Here is a 21,035-nt window from a genome sequence, read left to right on the forward strand (position 1 = left end):
TTCCCCTTCATGTGTATATAGTCTGTGTCTTCCCCTCCCTTCATGTGTATATAGTCTGTGTCTTCCCCTCCCTTCATGTGTATATAGTCTGTGTCTTCCCCTTCATGTGTATATAGTCCGTGTCTTCCCCTTCCTTCATGTGTATATAGTCTGTGTCTTCCCCTTCATGTGTATATAGTCCGTGTCTTCCCCTCCCTTCATGTGTATATAGTCCGTGTCTTCCCCTTCCTTCATGTGTATATAGTCTGTGTCTTCCCTTCATGTGTATATAGTCCGTGTCTTCCCCCTTCATGTGTATATAGTCTGTGTCTTCCCCTGTCTCATGTGTATATAGTCCGTGTCTACCCCTGTCTCGTTGCCAGAGTATTTCATCCGTCATGTCGAATACGTCCAGCCCGTTCCACAGCCTTGTTCCTGCCTTTGAGCCTGAGTATCACCACGCACTTGTGAGTGATTTTGATTTTGATTGCGTTTTCTGTCAGCTTTGTTTTTTAGGAGAAGCTTATTTTAGAGTCCCTTTGTTTTCCTCCTGTTCAGAGTGACTTTGTTTTGTGTTTTTACTGCTCAGAGCAGCTTAAGTTTGGTTTTCAGCCTTTTGCGAGCTGAAGTTTCAGAATAAAAGCCTGCATAACCTGTTCAACTTCGCATCTGAGTCCTCACTCCTGCCCAGGCCTGACACTCGATTAATTTTGAATAAACTGGTGTTTCTGTGTGGACTCTTCTCACCCTTTACTTCTCCTCCAGCTCACCCGCTCCCTCCGCCCCTCCTCCACCATGAGCCTCCCCTCCAGCTCGGCGGCGGCGGCTGCTGAGCGCTACGGCGACAGCGCTTCCCCAGAGTCCCTTAACGGCAGTGTTTTCTTCAGCGACGAGACGACGGCTTCCTGCATCAGAGACCCGCTCGACTTCTTCATCATCAATGTCGGGGGAAGTCGCTACGTGCTGTCGCAGGAGCTGCTGGCGTCCTATCCGGAGACTCGGCTGGGAAAACTGGCGAGCTGCAGTCGGGAGTCGGCGCTCGAGCTCTGCGACGACGCCGACGTCCTGGAGAACGAGTTCATCTTTGACCGCAACTCACAGACCTTCCAGTAGGTGGCGCCTTGTTTTTTCTTCCCTTGTTGTAAAAGTTTGAGTTTGGTTGAAAAGGGAAAGTGCAAACCCATTCATACAAAGAGTAATTAATAAATAACTATGGTAGAATTAGCCAAGAGGCTATTTTTCATTTTCAAAAATAAACACGTAACTTGCAATGTAAAAATATATACCAATAATAGGTCAAAGACACAGATTTCCTGAGCCTGAGCTGAGGATATCATGTTTAATATGCATAAATGTTTCAAAGTAAAAGTACAAAACCATTGAATTGCTTTTAAGTGTGTGACATTTGCAGAAGTGACACCTACTGTAGGTGCTCCATCAAAAGAACTTGAACAACAACCATACCAAGGTGGTCGCTCTAACTGGGGGATCCTGAGGCGTTCCCAGGCCAGTGTGGAGATCTAATCTCTCCACCTGGTCCTGGGTCTTCCCCGAGGCCTCCTCCCAGCTGGACGTGCCTGGAACACCTCCCTAGGGAGGTGCCCAGGGTTCATCCTTACCAGATGATCCTGAACCACCTCAACTGGCTCCTTTCAACACAAAGGAGCAGCGGCTCTACTCCGAGTTCCTCACGGATGCTGAACTTCTCCCCCTCTCTCTAAGGGAGACTCCAGACCCCCTCCTGAGGAAACACATTTCACACGCTTGGACCTGGACCTGGTTCTTTGGGTCCTGACCTGGACCTGGTTCTTTGGGTCCTGACCTGGACCTGGTTCTTTGGGTCCTGACCAAGCTTTCATGCCCACAGGTGAGGGTAGGAACCAGGACTGAGCGGTAGATCCAGAGCTTTGTCTTCCTCAGCTCTCTTTTCATCACAACGGTGCGGTAGAGCGACTGCAGCTCCGCCCCCGCTGCTCCGATTCTCCGGCCAAACTCACGCTCCAAAGAGATCAACAACAAATATTTAGTGATCTGCAGAATATGCAAGGATACAAAGGAAATTTTGACAATGATCAACCTGAGATATCGCCTGATAACATCTGACATTAGCTGATCTAGAGTCTGAGGAACCGCAGCTAAAGCAGGCAAGAATCAACGTCAGCTGTTTTTTCACCACGACAAAATAACTTTATCCTACTTATGAAACACAATTTACATGCACCTTTAATGTGCAAGTAGGTCAGAGGATTTTTGGAAGTCACAGCTGTGTTCACGGATGCTTCCACTGTGTTTCTGCCTCGGGTCAAACTTTAGTTTGAGTCACATCAACACCTGATGTTCAGGCTGGGGGTCGTCTTCACAGGTGAGCTGTCAGCTCTCGTTAACTCACGATGTCCTGGTGACCTTTAATGTGTTCTGCCGTACTGCTCACACCCAGAAACAAGCGTTTAACATTGAGCTCAGCACCGGTATGTTGTGTAATGTTTCTTTTCTTTTCAGCATTTCCATTTCAAAATGTTGAGATACAGTAGAGCTTCTCTTTGCAGAGATAAAGCACCCTGCGTTGTGCTGTTATGAACAAACACAGTTCTCTTCCTCTATTGTTTTGTGAGTTTTTTCAACACGATCATGCCTGTCATGAACGGTGTGGGGAAATAACACTGGTACACTGGACCCAGATGCAGACACGGACACGGGGTAAAAAGTACAAACAAAACGTTTAATATAAACGTAACTTCAGCCAGTTCTGTTATGGCAAAAGTCTGACAGCAAAGATTAGACACCAGACAAGGTTGGCTTTTCTCTGTGGTTTTACTTTGAGAGTGTTTCTCTGCAGAAAAAGGTTCATGTGTGTTGCTGGTAGGGACCCAGACCCAGACCCAGACCTGAGGGCAGTTTGCTTTAAATACAGAACATAAGACACAGTCAGCGTTCAGCAGGTGACGTACAAATTCAGGCAGTAACACTAGTCACACTTATATCACAGAATAGGAAAACAAAAGAGCAGCGTTGTGTTGCAGAGATGTACAAGAATGTGTTTGTCCTGTGTCTTAAAGCCTAAAACACGTCAATTGTACTTTCCGTCACAGTTCCTACGCAGACTTTAGACTTTTCACAATATAAAGGTACGTGCCCTGTTAGGAGGTGGCCCCACTTCCCAGCATTGCACGCTTCATGGGCATTTTATTAGCAGTTATTAAATTCTCCTTTATGATCAATGACAAACAGGCTACATCCTCCTACAACCGCTCCACCTGATGGGATGAACGCTTCCCATGGGCTGCCTGCTCCACAATTTCAACCAACATAGAGGCTGCTTTGGATACTTTCTCTGACATTACGTAAATAGTTTGCAGAAAATGCAAGAAATAAGCTGCTGAATCGGCCTTTTTAGATCATCAACGGTTAGTCGAAAAGATTTGTGGGAGTTTTGTGAGATGCCGACATCTGTGAGTTGCATGAATTAGGTCTCAACCTTATGCAAATGCGGCACGGGCGACTTGATGCTCAAAACTCGCTGCCACGCTACCAGAAGGCATTGTGCAGCAGCTCACAGAGAGTGAATAGGAATGTGGAAACGATGGACACTGTGGACATGTGCCATAGGTCAGAAGAGACAAGTGGCGTGAAAAGACACGCGAAAAACAAAACTAGGTGTAGCGACAAAACACAAAGTGACTGTTATAATATCTCTGCTGACAGGTATGTGATGAACTACTACAGGACGGGTCACCTGCACGTGAGGGAGGAGCTGTGTGAGATCTCCTTCCTGCAGGAGATTCAGTACTGGGGTATCGACGAGCTTCGCATCAACCCCTGCTGCCGCGAGCGCTACTACCGCCACAAAGAGCAGAAGGAGACCCTCGATGTTCGTCGAGAGTTGGAGCCTGAGGACCGCGATGAGGACTTTGTCGGTGCTGCCTGCCCTGCTCTCCGCCGCCACCTGTGGGACCTGCTGGAGAAACCGGAATCGTCGCATGCTGCTCGCACCTTCGGCTCTCTGTCGATCTTCTTTGTGGTGGTGTCAGTCATCAACATGGTGCTCATCTCGTTGGACTTAGGGGAGGACTTTGGCGTGAGCGATGTTGGTATCGGTGCACCGCTGCTCTTCGATGCCCTGGAGTACGTGTGCGTGGTGTGGTTCACGGGCGAGCTGGCACTTCGGTTTCTCTGCGTCAGGGATAAGTGTCGCTTCAGTCGAAGTATTCCCAATGTGATCGACCTGCTGGCCATCCTGCCCTTCTACGTGACGCTGGCGGTGGAGAGCCTCCACGGAGGATCCACGGAGCTGGAGAACATGGGCCGCGTGGTGCAGGTCCTCCGACTCCTCAGGTCGCTCCGTATGTTGAAGCTGGGACGACACTCGACAGGTAAAGTGATGCTTTAGCGTTAAGTAGAAGTGCATTTGAGTTGTTTTGCGTCTTGGCTTTAAGGGTTAGAGGTTCGAGAACGTGTGGTGAGAGCATGTCATGCTTCATCGTGTTCATAATCCCCTTTCTTAAAAACGGTCTTTGTCAACGTTCTTCCAAAGCAAAAGACTCAAACGCAGCTTTGGGCTCACGTTTGAAATGTGTTCCTGTGGGAAAGTAGTGTTCAGCAGGGTGACGTACAAGGTAAGGCAGTAACACTAGTCACACTTATATCACAGCATAGGAAAACAAAAGAGCAGCGTTGTGTTGCAGAGATGTACAACGTCTCCGTGTGTTTCCAGAGCTGAACGTGCCGCATGTCCACATAAAGAACTTCTGAATCACGAGGAGAGAAAGATTGTGTTTGTCCTGAGTTTTAAAACCTGAAACATTCATTTATTCATTCATCTTCAGCCTCTTGTCCCTGTCGGGGTCACGGGGGGCTGGAGCCAATCCCAGCTGACATCGGGCGTGAGGCGGGGTCCACCCTGGACAGGACGCCAGTCTATCACAGGACACATAGAGACGAACAGAGACAGACAACCATTCACACCTACGGGTGATTTAGAGTCATCAATGAACCCAACACCTGCACGTCTTTGGACTGTGGGAGGAAACCGGAGAACCCGGAGAAAACACACATGTTAATTGTAATTTCCGTCACAGTTCCTACGCAGACTTTAGACTTTTCACAATATAAAGGTACGTGCCCTGTTAGGGGGTCGCCCCACTTTCCCAGCATTGCACGCTTCATGGGCGTTTTATTAGCAGTTATCAAATTCTCCTTAATGATCAATGACAAACAGACTTCACCCTCCTACAACCACTCCAGCGGATGGGATGAACGCTTCCCGTGGGTTGCCTGCTCCCCAAACAAGGTTTTTTTTAAGAAAACGAGTTAAAAAAAAGAATCAGATGTGGGTCATTTTCTAAAAATAGATGTCATTAAATAGATGTGAGATAAACTGGTCGTCTGAGCACGTGTCCCCGGCCTGTCAGGGGATTTCAAGTACACGATGTGGGCGGTCAGAGAGAGAAAACGAAATGGAAATTCTCCACGGTGAGAAGCCGCCGCCGCTGCTGCTGCTGCTGCTGCTGCTGCTGCTGCTGCTGCTGCTGCTGCTGCTGCGAGATTACAGCCGGGAGGTTTTCTGACGACGACAGAAGAAAATATTGATTCATATTTTGGCAAATTCCTTCAGTAGATGAAGGGATGAAAGAGAGAGAGAGAGGGAGTGTGTGTGTGTGATTATCTTTAGCTTTGATCTGGGTGATTCTGGGAAGGATGACGATCCCCAGACTCATGAATAATGATGAAAAACGTTCCAACGAGCCGTGTGTATGTTGAGAGTGGCTGTAAATATTCGCTCATGTTCATCCCAAAACACAAGACTTTTCACCGGTGATGCCAACTTGATGATGACTTGGTTTACAATAGAGGGGAATAGTAGAAAAAAGGCTAATACTTTAGGGCACGGGTGTCAAACTGATCCAGTAAAGGGCCGTGTGGCTTTGTTGGACCAGGTGTGTTCTTGCTTGGTTGGAATGAAAACCTGCAGCCACACGGCCCTTTACTGGATCACTTTGACACCCATGCTTTAGGGACTTGAACACCGGTCCCCCTGGTGAAAGTATTTTAGGACCCATCCACCACCCGGACCTTCCTCCCTGTGCAGATTTAAGCGCTCTTATACACCGACACTGATTTCCTTCTTTGCTCTGGACATAATTTCATTTCATCATCAGCCTCTTATCCTGGATCAGGTCGTGGGGGCAGCAGCTCCAGTAGGGACCCCAAACTAAAAATGACGAATAAATAAAGGTTTAATTGAAGAAGTTAGAGGGAAACTTTCACCACAGTGTGAGACACAGATGTTACTCACCTGTGCACTTTAGGTTGTGTGTATTGTGAAACTGAGATCTTGAAAATGACCACATACTTTGAGGATAACGATGACCTGGACGAATGAGAACATTCACAGGCACATACTTTTACATAATTTTATTTCAAAGTGACGTGAATCCAAAGAAAAGGTCAGAACGTGTGATTTATTCAGTTTTTTCAGCTCAAACATTTGAAAAGTGAACAAACTTCATCAACAGAGTAAAGAAGTAACAGACACGGTGTCAAAGAGCAAAGGGAACACGTGCAAACATGAACTCATCTCGACATTAGCGGCTGTATGTCTCATCTCATCTCATCTCATCTTCAGCCTCTTATCCGGGGTCAGGTCTCAGGGGCAGCAGCTTTAGCAGGGGACCCCAAACTTCCCTTTCCCGGGCCACATTAACCAGCTCTAACTGGGGGATCCTGAGGCGTTCCCAGACCAGTGTGGGGATCTAATCTCTCCAACTGGTCCTGGGTCTTCCCCGAGGCCTCTGGACATAATTTCTACAGTCATAAATACGTGGACTACACACAGATTACAGTGCTATACGTTTTGTAGGTATATGCACGGACAAACACCCTGATCCCTCATATTTGCTTAGCTTCTGAGTATCAAAAGGATTTACGGGTGAACTTGAACGCACCATAAATGCGCTACCACCAGGAGTATAAGTCTACCCATGGTATCTTCTGAAAAATACCCAGAAATGGAAAGTAAAGGCTTTGCCATGTGCTACTAAAATATTGTCCTGATTTCTGTCCAGGCCTCAAGTCTCTGGGTTTGACCATCGCTCAGTGCTACGAGGAGGTCGGCCTGCTGCTCCTCTTCCTCGGTGTTGGTATCTCCATCTTCTCCACGGTGGTCTACACTCTGGAGCACGACTTTCCAGCCACCACCTTCACCAGTGTGCCGGCCGCTTGGTGGTGGGCGACCACGTCCATGACCACGGTCGGCTACGGAGACGTCCGGCCCGACACGGCTGTGGGGAAAGTGCTGGCCTTCCTCTGCATCCTGTCCGGGATCCTGATCCTGGCGCTCCCCATCGCCATCATAAACGAGCGCTTTTCGGCGTGCTACTTCACCATGAAGGTGAAGGAGGCGGCCATGCGGCACAGTGAGATGCTGAAGAGGCTGGCCCGAGGCTCGGTGGGAGGGGCGGGGGAGGGAGGAGCGGGAGGAGGCGTGAACTTGAGGGATGCGTACGCCCGCAGCGTCTTGGAGATGTTGAGGCTGCACGGGCGAGAGAGGGTGAGCACCCGGAGCAGTGGGGGAGAAGAACTGTGGGGGTAGAGATTACATTCAGCCCAGTTCATGGCCGACAGGTCAACGATGGACCAATTTAAGAAATAAACTTCTTCCTTAACAAGAAAATAACAAGCAGATGAATCGATTAAGCTAAAATAATGAAAGGCAATTGTAAATATGTTGCAGGGGAAATGCTGCACAACATTTCCCTGTCTGTCTCTTCTACCAGAACCTTTAATATGAATCTTTCCTCAGTCCTGCTGGGATGTAAAATGTAGGTCAGTCGTCAGAAATGTATTCAGTAGGGAGTCTGTGACATTCCTTTCATGAGTCTTTGTGGTTTCACACTGTAAAATGTGACGGTAAGATCCATATTCTGAATAATTCATGTGGTTTTACATAGAAATAGAAACAGGGTAAAACCATAAAGCTGCTTGTTAGTGAGATTTAAAAGGTGTCCACGTTGGGTTCTCCTGTGACGTACAGTTCACTGCTTAGATTTGATGTTTGTGTGCGTCTTTGCAGAAGCACGTTTAACGAGCTACTGCAGAGGATGAAGAGAAGATGAAGATAATAGAAATCAAAACGTAGTGTAGTAATCATAACAGACCTGACACACCCGGTCAACGGCCGGACGTTGGTCCACATCGGGTCTGTAACCAGTGATTCGCATGGTTCTCATTGTCTCAGCAGATCCATCTGAACTCTGGTTTGGAGATCTTTGTGAAGGGGTGAAAATCCTGGTTGCTGATTGGACAAACCATCTGTCTATTGGGCCAAACCAACCAATCAAATCACTGAAGCGTATGACGTACGAAATGAGCGTTGAGGCAAATCAGCGAGGAGCTACTAGCAGTTAAGGCGAGTGTGAGGACGACATGAGTGACAAGCACTTCAAAACAACAATTGCAGCTCTTAAGGGCATCTCCCACTGTGAGTCCGTCCCGCGCCCCGTGCTTTAGGGTCCTTGTCCCCCCCTCCAGGCCCGTTTGTACTCACACTACCTGGGCCTCGGAGAATGCTTCTTGCTGCCTATACGTCATCACGTATACGTCAATCTAGTTCCTTTGACCAGTGTGAGTGCAACCGTACCGCGTCTAGGAGTGGCACGCTTGCCGTCCACGGCCCGTTTGGGACAGGTGGGCTTTAGTAAAGCACTTTTGCACATGTACGAGCACGAGCGTGCGCACGAGCACAAGCACAAGCACAAGCAGGAGGCCTACGGCTTTTCTGAGGTTATTTCCTGTGCGCCTGTTGGGACGTAGAAAAAAGAAGGAGGGATCATGCGCGGACATTTCAAACAATGGCGGTGAAAGGTTCACGTTGGTGTGATGCGGAGGTGGAGTGTTTACTGCAGATTTGGTCGATGAAAAGATTCAAAAACAGTCGACAAGACGCACAAAAACTCCGAGGTCTACGGAAAGATCTGGAAACAAAGCCACGCATCGCCATGACGTCATCAATGCGTGTGACGTGTTACGGCGTGATGACGTATAGGCAGCAAGAAGCATTCTCCGAGGCCCAGGTAGTGTGAGTACAAACGGGCCTGGAGGGGGGGACAAGGACCCTAAAGCACGGGGCATGGGACGGAGGCACAGTGGGAGGGCGCCCTAAGTGGTACATTTTAGACACAGTCGGCCTTCACCCCCTCTTTGATGTCATGTTGGTGCGTCTGGGCTTTAACGTGTAATTTGATTTGAGAATTTTAAACTCTTGATTCAGTGGAAATACCTTTTCCTGTGCGTCCGTTGTGTCCTCATCACATCCTCTCTCTTCTAGCGTACATTAGAAAGTGTTGTATAGAGGTCAGCATCGATCCCCACAGGCTGTTTCATGGTCCCAGTACCGTGGTGCTTCTGTGCTCTCTTGTGTAGTTGCTGTTTGCACGCTGTGACTCACTCATGCAATAAAGGACATTCTCCTGCAGGTCAGAGTGGTCTTTGCAAATATCACAGCGACGGCCCGAAGGCCTGAAGAGCAACACTGACCTGTGACCTGCTGCCACCGTGTTTCCTGCATTATCACAGGGTTGTTATGAGATGAGATAGACTTATATTGCTTTATCATCAGTGGCAGACTTGTTCTTGTCACTTAGGGGGTTGTTACGTTGACCTATAATCACTCAACTCTATGTTGTAAGAGTTAAATCATAACAGGAGTTATTTTAGGGCATGAGCAGCAAACAGGAAATCACAACCAAACCTGACCCGAGCCATAAACTTAGGCCAGAGTTCATTCATTCATTCATTCATCTTCAGCCTCTTGTCCCTGTCAGGATCACGGGGGGCTGGAGACGATCCCAGCTAACATCGGGCGTGAGGCGGGGGCCACCCTGGACAGGATGCCAGTCTATCACAGGACACATAGAGACGAACAGAGACAGACAACCATTCACACCTACGGGTGATTTAGAGTCATCAATGAACCCAACACCTGCACGTCTTTGGACTGTGGGAGGAAACCGGAGAACCCGGAGAAAACCCACGCAGACACGGGGACAACATGCAAACTCCACACAGAAGGGCCCCAGTCGGGATTCAAACCACTCTCGCTGTGAGGCGACAGTGCTAACCACCAGACCACTGTGTCGCCCACTCAGGCCAGAGTATTGAACTTATTAATTCCTATTTAACAATTTTAAATTAAATATTAAGAGGGAACAAACAATCTGCTCATGCTATGACCTTATTTAAAGGTACGGTCCTCGAAATGTAGGAACGGACTGTGGTCCACACAATGTCATTAACACGAGAACACACACACACACTCACACACACACACACTCACACATACACACACAGTAATGTCATGCTCTGCTGGACAGGGCTTGTTGAAGGTTTCTGCATCTTTAATGTAAATGGAAAGATGACCTGTCACACACACACACACACACACGCACACGCACACGCACACGCACACACACACACACACACACACACACACCTGTGCCTCGTTAACATCAATTTGTTCCCCAGTTGTAACAGACGAGTCTGACGACAGCTTCAGGTGCTTCTGTCGTGATCATCAGTGATGTTCTTCATCCGTTGAGCAGCTTCTCACTCTCGGCTGTTTGTCTTTGTGTCTTTGTGTGTTTGTAATTATATAACACAACCTTTTCATGTGCACGTTCACTCCTGGGGCAGCACGTTCTCTTCATCTCTGCTCCGCACTGAATACTAAATATTTTACCCTTTTTTGCTGCAGCAGCTGAGGCTCTGGAGCAGGTGTCTGTCAATCCAGATCTGAGGCACTGAGGAGTGTAAACCTGTCTTATTCTTTATGCTTTTAACTTTTTTTGTAGATAGACCTGATACTCAGGTTAGGCTTAGAGCATCCCCGCATTAACCCGCCATACCCAACACCAATGCCAGCGACATGAGACTGCAGACGACGACCACAGCAGGACGACTGTGCAACGTCCTGTGCAGAATGGTGAACCTGTCCATTTCTGTCGTCTCACCCGGAGCCTCCTGAGCAGGTTTGCATCGACTGATCCGACCTGCCTGGACTGGTGACTTTCTTTTTGTTTTATTTTATCTAGTGCATGCATGGTTATGTTAATTTTGTTCAAATGTGTGTTTGATTATCATTCTAAACTAAAAATCTGGTAACTGATGGCCTGGGGTTAAATATAGTTTAGGGAAAAGCAATGTGATGTTTAATAAAGTAAAGTAGAGGCAACAATCACGTGTTTGATTCAATACAGTTCTCCGACTACAAAACTGTGATGATGACAGTAAAACGGCTGCACGTCGGGGTCACCACTTTATGGTCGAACAATGTATTATATAAAATAGAAAGGTCTACAAGGAGTCCGCGGAGACGTCTCACAGCCATTAGGGGAATCTATTGAACCAAGGTTTAACACACTCATCACAGAGAGTTTCAAATTCCAAGTGTCTCTGAACAGAACTTCCCGTCTTATACTGAGGTTCACGTGCTGACGACGTTTACACGCCCCATCAGGTCTTTCCAATACACACTCATACATTTACCATCAGTAGGGTCTACTTTGTGTCCAGACGTCATCACGCCCAAATCAACCTTCAAATCAACCTTTATTTATTTGGCGCTTTTCATACGGAAAAGTATCGCAAAGTGCCTCACAGAGATGTACAGAAAAAGAGAACCCAACCCTCCCACCCCCACAGTCACGCACAGAGACACAAATATGTATACGTTCATACACACACACACACAGCCACGCTGACACACTGACACACAGACACACACGCTCACACCTACACAAACACGAGCTGTCACTACAGAGACATGGCCGGGCAGCGAGACCGGAGGTACAGAGGAGGCTAGAGGAAGCTACCTTTGGGGGGGGGGCAACCACACTGGGAGAGATCCCAGTCCAAGGTCACAGGGAGCACCGCCACAGAGACCCCCCCAACCCGGGCAGACAGGAGCCTCCGCACCAAGGTGCAGAGCCCTCTAGTCGCCCGGGCCGGAACAGAACCCCCCACGGCCAGACCAGAGACCACTCCCAGTCCTTTAGGCCCCCTGAGGAAACACTGGAGATAGAATACAGTTCTATTATTCTCTAAACAGAATCTGTGCTTGTCAGACCTGTGTCCCCAGCACACTGGGACCTGGTCCTGTTATTCACTTTCTCAGTCATGTTTTCTTCCACACAGAGCGTCGGTAAAACAGAACAGTTCAACTGTCTAAGGAAATCTGATAAATCTGACTCGTCCCCTGTTTCCTGTCTGGTTTTAAACGTCAGTACCGTGACGCGTGTCCGAGACTCTTTAACAGACCGAGTGTTTGTGATGATCAGAGTCTCTTCCTGTCATAACAGTTTACCTTGGAGCTGTTTCCTGCTCCGGCCGAGCCGCTCTGATGAAAGTCCGCCGTAACGAAACGCAGACCCTTCGACTGGAGCGACCTCGGCTCAGATCTGCAAACGTCACACATCAGTCGGCTCAGCTTGTTTTTACCTTTTATCATCTTTAAAATTACGGTTAACAGCAAATACTAACGCACGTGAGGTCAGATGGACCTGGAAACAGTGAAAATGTAACTTTCATAGCAAATGTAAAAGGATTCTCGGTGTCAATCAATGCAAATGTTTAACTGCATGACCGTCCAAGTTAACGTGCAATTAACTGCACATTAATTGCACATTATATTATCTGATTATTAAAGTTTTACAGACTCTTGTCAACCAACACGAAGGTGGACAAATATGCTTTGCATCTATTTTTGGTCATTTTGAGTCCTCTTGTATCTATTTATTAATGTTATGTGGTTGTTTTGGTTGATTTGTGTCTATTTTCAGTCATTTAGCATCTTTGAGATTATTTTTTGTTTCTTTCAGTAACATTTTGTGAGTCAGGACCAAGCCCCGCCCCCAGCTTCCTGTTTGATCCAATCAGGAAGCTCCAAAAGCGTCAGTTCTCTGAGTGTCCACTAGGGGCAGGTTTCATGGGAAAGGTGGGCTTTTGTAGAGCGTGTTTGCACGTGTACGAGCACGAGCGTGTGCACGTATACGAGCACGAGGCCTACGGCGGCTCTGAGGTCATTTCCTGTGCGCCTGTTGGGACGTAGAAAAAAGAAGGAGGGACCATGCGCGGACATTTCAAACAATGGCGGAGAAAGGTTCACGTTGGTGTGATGCGGAGGTGGAGTGTTTACTGCAGATTTGGTCGATGAAAAGATTCAAAAACAGTCGACAAGACGCACAAAAACTCCGAGGTCTACGGAAAGATCTGGAAACAAAGCCACGCATCGCCATGACGTCATCAATGCGTGTGACGTGTTACGGCGTGATGACGTATAGGCAGCAAGAAGCATTCTCCGAGGCCCAGGTAGTGTGAGTACAAACGGGCCTGGAGGGGGGGACAAGGACCCTAAAGCACGGGCCACGGGACGGACGCACAGTGGGAGCGTCCCCAGGTCCCCCTGAGCCCTCCTGGCTCCGTGGTCCCTGCCTGCAGGTGTTTCCCGTCTCCGTCCTCTCTGCTGGGACTCTGTCTGCTCTGCTTTTAATGCAAAAGGACCACAGAGAGGACTTGAACCTTCGGATGTCCAGTGCAGACAAACACGTAGAGCTACAAATGAGGCCATGTGCTAATGTTGCATCACATTAAGAACATATTACGTGACGTCAACAGCTCGGCCTAATCTACATGTTTCCTTATTCACACGTGAGCCGCTCAGAAATAATGAAGCCACCGGAGACGAGTGGAGGGGTCGGCCCGTCGTCTGCGCGGCTCGCTCCTGCTCCTCCTCGTTAGCCCAGATGGGTTCGCCGAGATTACATCGGAGGAGGGTGGAGGTCGTTCCAAGGACGAGGCTGCAGCTGTGACGGGGCGGTGAGGAGGAAACGAGGCCAGGATCGAACCGTCCTGTGTCCTCAGGACGTTCGTGTTTGCAGACTCAGAGACAGTGAAGAAGCTTCTGCACCATCACTGAACAAACCCGTATTTACCACTGTTGCTGGTATTTGACAGAAATATCACACAGGACATTGTTTAAAACTCTAATATTTAACTTTTCCGCATTAAAATGTAGAGAAACGACTCCTGTGTTACAAATGTAGCTGAATCATATTAAACCAAATGTTTCTGGAAATGTGCAAACCAGAGAAACCTGTCGTTTTATTCAAGTCAAAAGTTCAAAAGTTTGTTTTACTTCAAATCAAACATTCATTCATTCATTCATCTTCAACCGCTTATCCCGGGGTCGGGGCCACGGGGGGCTGGAGCCGATCCCAGCTGACATCGGGCGTGAGGCGGGGTCCACCCTGGACAGGACGCCAGTCTATCACAGGACACATAGAGACGAACAGAGACAGACAACCATTCACACCTACGGGTGATTTAGAGTCATCAATGAACCGAACACCTGCACGTCTTTGGACTGTGGGAGGAAACAGGAGAACCCGGAGAAAACCCACGCAGACACGGGGACAACATGCAGACTCCACACAGAAGGGCCCCAGCCGGGATTCAAACCAGGAACCCTCTCGCTGTGAGGCGACAGTGTAGCAAAGGGAACACCTGTAATCTTGGAGTTCAAGGTGATTTTAATGTGAAGTTAAAGATGCGTCACATGCTACGTCCACGGCCCAGCGCCTTTCACTGCAGGTGCTAACCTGGAGTTTCAGACATGTGCTGTCGGTACGCTCACCGTACGCTCACCGCACGCTCACCATACGCTCAACGTACGCTCACCGTGGGTAAATGGTGAATGCACTTGTACTTATAAAGCACCTTTCTGGTCTTCTGACTACTCAAGGCGCTTTCACAGTGTCTGTCACATTCACCCGTTCACACTACTTTTTGTGGTGGTTTTGCATCTATTTTTAGTCATTTTGCATCTATTTTTACTCATTTTGCATCTTTTTGTGGTGGTTTTGCATCTATTTTTAGTCATTTTGCATCTATTTTTACTCATTTTGCATCTTTTTGTGGTGGTTTTGCATCTATTTTTAGTCATTTTGCATCTTTTTGTGGTGGTTTTGCATCTATTTTTAGTCATTTCGCATCTTTTTGTGCTGGTTTTGCATCTATTTTTAGTCATTTTGCATCTTTTTGTGGTACCATCTAATCCAGGGGTGGGTACCTCCAGTCCTGCAGAGCCACTGTCCTGCATGTTTCAGGTTCCTCTCTCCTCCAACACACCTGAGTCTCTTGCTCTGCTCGTTATCAAGCAGCTGAAGCTCGTCACAGTTTGATTCTTGTTAGACTCAGGTGTGTTAGAGCAGGGAGGAACCTAAAACATGCAGGACAGTGGCTCTCCAGGTGTGCCCACCCCTGATCTAATCTAATCATTTACACACCCACACGCAGCAAGGGAGCAATTCAGGGTTCGGTGTCTGGGGATCGAACCACTAATCTCTCGAATGGAGATGGAACGACCTACTCTGCCACTGAGCCACATGAATGTATCCTGTCTGATCAGCGTCTGAACGCAGATGAAAACGTCTTAACTCCATCAGTGAAGCAGCTGGAGACCCTGTTCATGTGTGGGAGTCACAGAGCCGGAGGAATATTCTCTCTCTCTCTCTCTCTCTCTCTCTCTCTCCCTCTCTCTCTCTCTCTCCGTCTCTCCCTCTCTCTCTCTCTCTCTCTCTCTCTCTCACATCTTCAGTCTTAATTTAGCTTCCACAAATCCCTTTTTTGTTTTCCTGTTGGGGTGTTTTTTATAATCTTGCATTTAATGTGATTACTGATCGACAGCAGTTCGGTCTTTTAATTCTGAGCTCTGTTTCCTGCAGTGACGCTTTTCAAACTGCAAAAAACCAAGGGTGCCCTCCCACTGTGCCTCCGTCCCGTGCCCCGTGCTTTAGGGTCCTTGTCCCCCCCTCCAGGCCCGTTTGTACTCACACTACCTGGGCCTCGGAGAATGCTTCTTGCTGCCTATACGTCATCACGCCGTAACACGTCACACGCATTGATGGGGCACGGGACAGAGGCACAGTGGGAGTACGCCCTAAAGTAAAGTGATTTAAGTTTCTGTTTGACGGTGGGTTAAAAGTGCCTTCAGTAATTGAGTCCTTATTCCAACGCAGCGTTTCCACCCGAGGCATCGAGGACGCTCTTACCCGGCCATTTCCAAACTCGGTGACGGACGCCACCCTGGAATGCACCTGATTTGATGAACGTGCTCTCTGACCCTGAATAAGCGTCTACATACGCTTATTCAGGGTCAGGGTTAGGGTCAGGGGGTTGTGTTAGGCTCAGGGGTCAGGCTCAGGCTCAGGGTTAGGGTCCGGGTCAGGGGTTTGTGTTAGGGTTTACATACGCTTATTTGGGAATTCGGCGAGAACCGGAAATGTAAACAAACCAGGCGTTTCACTTTCTCAGCGCACACGTCGGGGGAGGAGGGAGCGTCAGAGGTCAGGCGGGGGGAGAGCGCGGGACTTTGGAGGGAGCAGGAGCTTCAGATTTAAAGTATCTTTAAAGTTTACAGTCACGGCTGAAAATGACAACAGAGGCAATAATAATAATAATAATAAAGATCTTTGATCAACCTGCAGCTGTCCACCAGGAAGTGACTTACACAATATTATCTACACTCTGCGTGTTTATTGTTTATATGTCACATTCTGTCACATTTCACTCTTGAAACGCATGTTCTGAAGTCTTGAATGTGGAGGATTCAGGTGAACTGAAGTTTGGATCGGACGTGTGGAGGTGGAGCGCTCAGCCTGACCTCCATCGCCGTCTGCAGCTGCACCGTGCCGTGGCCTCTGGGTCCTGGCGTCATGCCGCCCTCTGGTGGACTCACACAGTCCTCACACTGCACAGCTTCTTATGTGAACATCAGTAATGTTGTGCTGTCTCATCAGGTTACAGCCAGTGTTGTGTGTGTTGTGTTTACTCTGGTCTGAATGCTGCCACCTGGTGGTGTCCTGGAGGCCACAACAGCACAGGACTACACTTCACACAGTCCATCTTCATCCGCGTGTCCCTGTCGGGGTCGTGGGGGTCTGGAGCTGATCCCAGCTGACATTGGGGCGTAAGGCGGGGTCCACCCTGGAGAACCTGGAGAAAACCCACGCAGACACGGGGAGAACATGCTCCCCGTGTCTGGTTCGAATCAGCCATGATTCGAACCAGCAATCCTCTTGCTGTGAGGCGACAGTGCTACCCACCACTGCACCGTGCCGCCCACACTTCTCACAGTGCTCCAGTTTATTAAACAGGAGACAGGTGTGGGCACAATGGGGGTTGGAAAGACACAGACGAGACACAGTTCTCAAACGTTAGTATGACTGTTTATCTGAAGCTGAGAGCCTGAGTTTGTTCATCCTTTTGTCTTCTTTGTTTTGATTTGGATTGTCGTAAAGGCCCCGTTCTCTTTGTTGAGTGTATCAGTAGAGATCAGAGGTGGGGAACCCTGATCCTGCATGTTTCAGGTTCCTCTCTGCACCAGCACAACTGAGTCTGATGCTCTGCTCGTTATCAAGCAGCTGAAGCTCGTCAGGGGTTTAATCATCGTCAGACTCAGGTGTGTTAGAGCGCACTGACACTGTCCCTCCGTACTGATCCGTTAGAGCAGGGAGGACCCTAACACCTGCAGGACGGGGGCCCTCCAGGAGCAGGGAGGAACGTAAAACATGCAGGACGGGGGCCCTCCAGGAGCAGGGAGGAACCTAAAACCTGCAGGACGGGGGCCCTCCAGGAGCAGGGAGGAACCTATAACCTGCAGGACGGGACGGGGGCCCTCCAGGGAACTTCAGTCCAGCCTGACGAGAAACCAATTTAACGCAAACGTGAGTAAACAGAACACTCAAAAGATAACGTGTCCGATTCAAAGCGTCGTCAGTGATGATGTGTCGAGGCTTTGAAGCGTGCGTCGAGTAGCGCGTATGGAGGCTTGTGTCGATGACGTATGTGGTGATGTACGTAGGGCGGCCGGTGGCACAGTGGTTAGACCAGGGGTGGGCAATTCCGGTCCTGGAGAGCCACTGTCCTGCAGGTTTTAGGTTCCTATCTGCTCCTGGAGGGCCCCCGCCCTGCTCTAGCGGATCAGTACGGATGGACAGTGTGCGTGCGCTCTAACACACCTGAGTGACGATGATTAAACCCCTGACGAGCTTCAGCTGCTTGAACGAGCGAGCAGAGCATCAGACTCAGGTGTGTTGGTGCAGAGAGGAACCTAAAACATGCAGGACAGAGGCTCCAGGACCAGAATGCAGCCCCCAAAATGTGAATTGGAAATGTCTTTTCTTCTTTAGTTTGCATTTTTTAGCTGCTGCGACTTAAACTCTGGAAAATACGGCCTATTATCCCCGAGACCCGACCCCGGATAAGAGGGTGGAGATGAGATGAGATGTTGATATGATGAGTTTCTACCAAGTTGTGATTCATGGTGGACTGTTATTAGAGTAACATACGGGCAAAACAAACAAACATAAACCCTTTGTTGCCTCCAGAGGCTGAGGACCACTGATAACACATCTGGTTCCCAGGCTCACGGTCGTGACGGTCGTCGATCACTCAGTAGACTCTTTATTCTCGCTGTCGTTCGTGCTGCTGCTCTGTGAACGAATGCTTCTTCCTCCTGGTCAGAGAGAAAGAAGCTCACACACAACTCCACAGTCGCAGCGTTTCTATTTTTATCTTCCATCCGTACTCGGCCCGCGTCAGGGCCTCAGTGGAGCTGCGTGGGAACAAAGCTGCCGCCCACAAACGGACGCTCATTGACACTCAGAGTGTCTCTGTCTCGGGTTCAGACACCGCGCCGACTTAACTCAAGCCGCCCACTGCACTTTCACTTCCCACAGGTAGAGGAAGGCTTTGAACGTGCCTCTGCACACGGCTCTCCACAGGAACTCAGGCTACGTTCACACCGCAGAGTCCAGCACAGGTCCCAGTGACTCTGACATTCATTTAATCAGAATTAGTCCACTTTTAAATGTGCTACTGAATCTGAACAGCCAGGTCCCATTTAATGAGACTTTGGGCGCACTCCCACTGTTCCTCCGTACCGTGCCCGGCTAAAGTCTGGTTCCTTTGACCAGTGTGAGTGCAACCGTACCGCGTCTAGGAGCGGCACGCTTGCCGTCCACACCCCGTTTGGGAGAGGTGGGCTTTAGTAAAGCACGTTTGCACGTGTACGAGCACGAGGCCTACGGCGGTTCTGAGGTCATTTCCTGTGCGCCTGTTGGGACGTAGAAAAAAGAAGGAGGGACCATGCGCGGACATTTCAAACAATGGCGGTGAAGGGTTCACGTTGGTGTGATGTGGAGGTGGAGTGTTTACTGCAGATTTGGTCGATGAAAAGATTCAAAAACAGTCGACAAGACGCACAAAAACTCCGAGGTCTACGGAAAGATCTGGAAACAAAGCCACGCATCGCCATGACGTCATCAACGCGTGTGACGTGTTACGGCGTGATGACGTATAGGCAGCAAGAAGCATTCTCCGAGGCCCAGGTAGTGTGAGTACAAACGGGCCTGGAGGGGGGGACAAGGACCCTAAAGCACGGGGCACGGGACGGAGGCACAGTGGGAGGGCGCCCTTTGGACGGCAGTGAAGCCGGAGCCAGTGGAGGGAGAGGGACGTGAAGCCTCGTTAGTGTTTGTGGGGACTTGAACGCTCACACACTCTTTTTAGCATTAAACCATAAAGTCCTACAACACCGGGCGCCGTTGCCACGTTCGCCTCCGTAAACACTGTTGTGGTGTGATGTCATCAATGATCGCCTGAGCGTGCGCGTCACTTCAGGAGCGTGAGTGCGGAGTGAACAGAGCCCCTGACGTTTCTTTACTTTGGGCTCCGGCTCCTTTAAATCTTCCTTAAGTGATTTAAAACCTCAGTCATTCATTTTAAGGACAAACAGGAGGAAAAACATTTACTTAAACTTATTATGATTTTCTTACATCAGCTGATTTCATTTAGAAAAAAAAACATGTTATTTGCAGAGATCGAACCATTAGAGTGAAATTCGGGGGTAAAATCGTCCCAGGGTCTTTTTTTTGGGCACTGACACGAATCAACTAAGTCATGGAGACCAATGTTTCATCTCTCTGTGGTCGTTTTCTGTCTCTACAGTCATTTTTTGACTCTGTGTGATCATTTTACCTCCATTTCTAGTTTATTTATATCATTTAAAGTTGTTTTGAGTGTCTTTGGATCTATTTCTCGTATTTGTTTTGTCTCTTTTTGGTCGTTTTGTGCATATTTGTGATCATTTTACCTCCATTTGTAGTTGTTTTGTCTGTCTTTGTAATTGTTTTCTACCCGTTTTTAGTATTTTTTCGTCTCTTTTTGTGCATCTTTGAGATCATTTAGCATCTCTGTGATCAGTTTGTGTTTTATTCAGCAACTCTTCACATTGCGGTGTTCTCTGGTTCCGTTAACAGTAACAAATAAATATCACTGATGCAGTAAATATATATAAATGTAATTATTATTTTGGTGTGTGTGTGTGTGTGTGTGTGTGTGTGTGTGTGTGTGTGTGTGTGTTCCGTCTCGACCTGTGATCTCAGTCTGAACGAGGATCTGTTTTTGTCGTGATCACCTGGGGGGTCAAACGTCCACCCGGAACCTGAGGTCAGCGGCTCCGTCAACTCCATCTGCTGCTGCTCTGACACACACACACACACACACACACACATATATAAACACACACACACACACACACATTTATAAACACACATACACACATACAGTAGCAGAGCAGCGACAGCAGAGGGAGCCTCCATGAACCATGTGTGGAACCTCCACCGGCGGCCGGCTCCTGAGCAAAACATGTTTTTCCCCGCCGGTGTCATGGCTGCCGGCCCGCTGTGATCCAGCACAGGGGGGGGGAGGGGGTATTTATAGCCTGATAATGAGCGTGTGTCCTTCAAGACCACGTCGTCCACACACACACACACACTCCCTCTCAGGCCCAGAGGAAGCAGCGGGGACACGCGTCTCCGTACGTGGGACAAACAAAGTGAGAGAGGGCTGCAATAAAACTCTAGAGGAGGGTTTGGAAAAACAAAATTGAGTTTATTAAGACAACAACAAAAAAGGCCCTGAATACTCAGGAACGTTATCAGATG

General features: G+C 48.6%; 1 protein-coding gene across 1 annotated transcript; it reads left to right on the top strand.

Moving 5' to 3' along the window:
• Positions 1 to 377: 377 nt before the first annotated feature.
• Positions 378 to 7,567, top strand: kcnv1 (potassium voltage-gated channel modifier subfamily V member 1; the record flags this gene model as incomplete). The annotated part of the gene is made up of 4 exons (XM_083917732.1): positions 378 to 446; positions 745 to 1,088; positions 3,682 to 4,349; positions 7,041 to 7,567. The coding sequence occupies 4 exons, from the start codon at positions 378 to 380 to the stop codon at positions 7,565 to 7,567; spliced, it is 1,608 nt and encodes a 535-aa protein (XP_083773858.1).
• Between the last annotated feature and the right edge of the window lie 13,468 nt (positions 7,568 to 21,035).

This window comes from Echiichthys vipera, assembly GCF_963691815.1.
Source record: "Echiichthys vipera genome assembly, chromosome: 8".
Lineage (NCBI taxonomy): Eukaryota > Metazoa > Chordata > Actinopteri > Perciformes > Trachinidae > Echiichthys > Echiichthys vipera.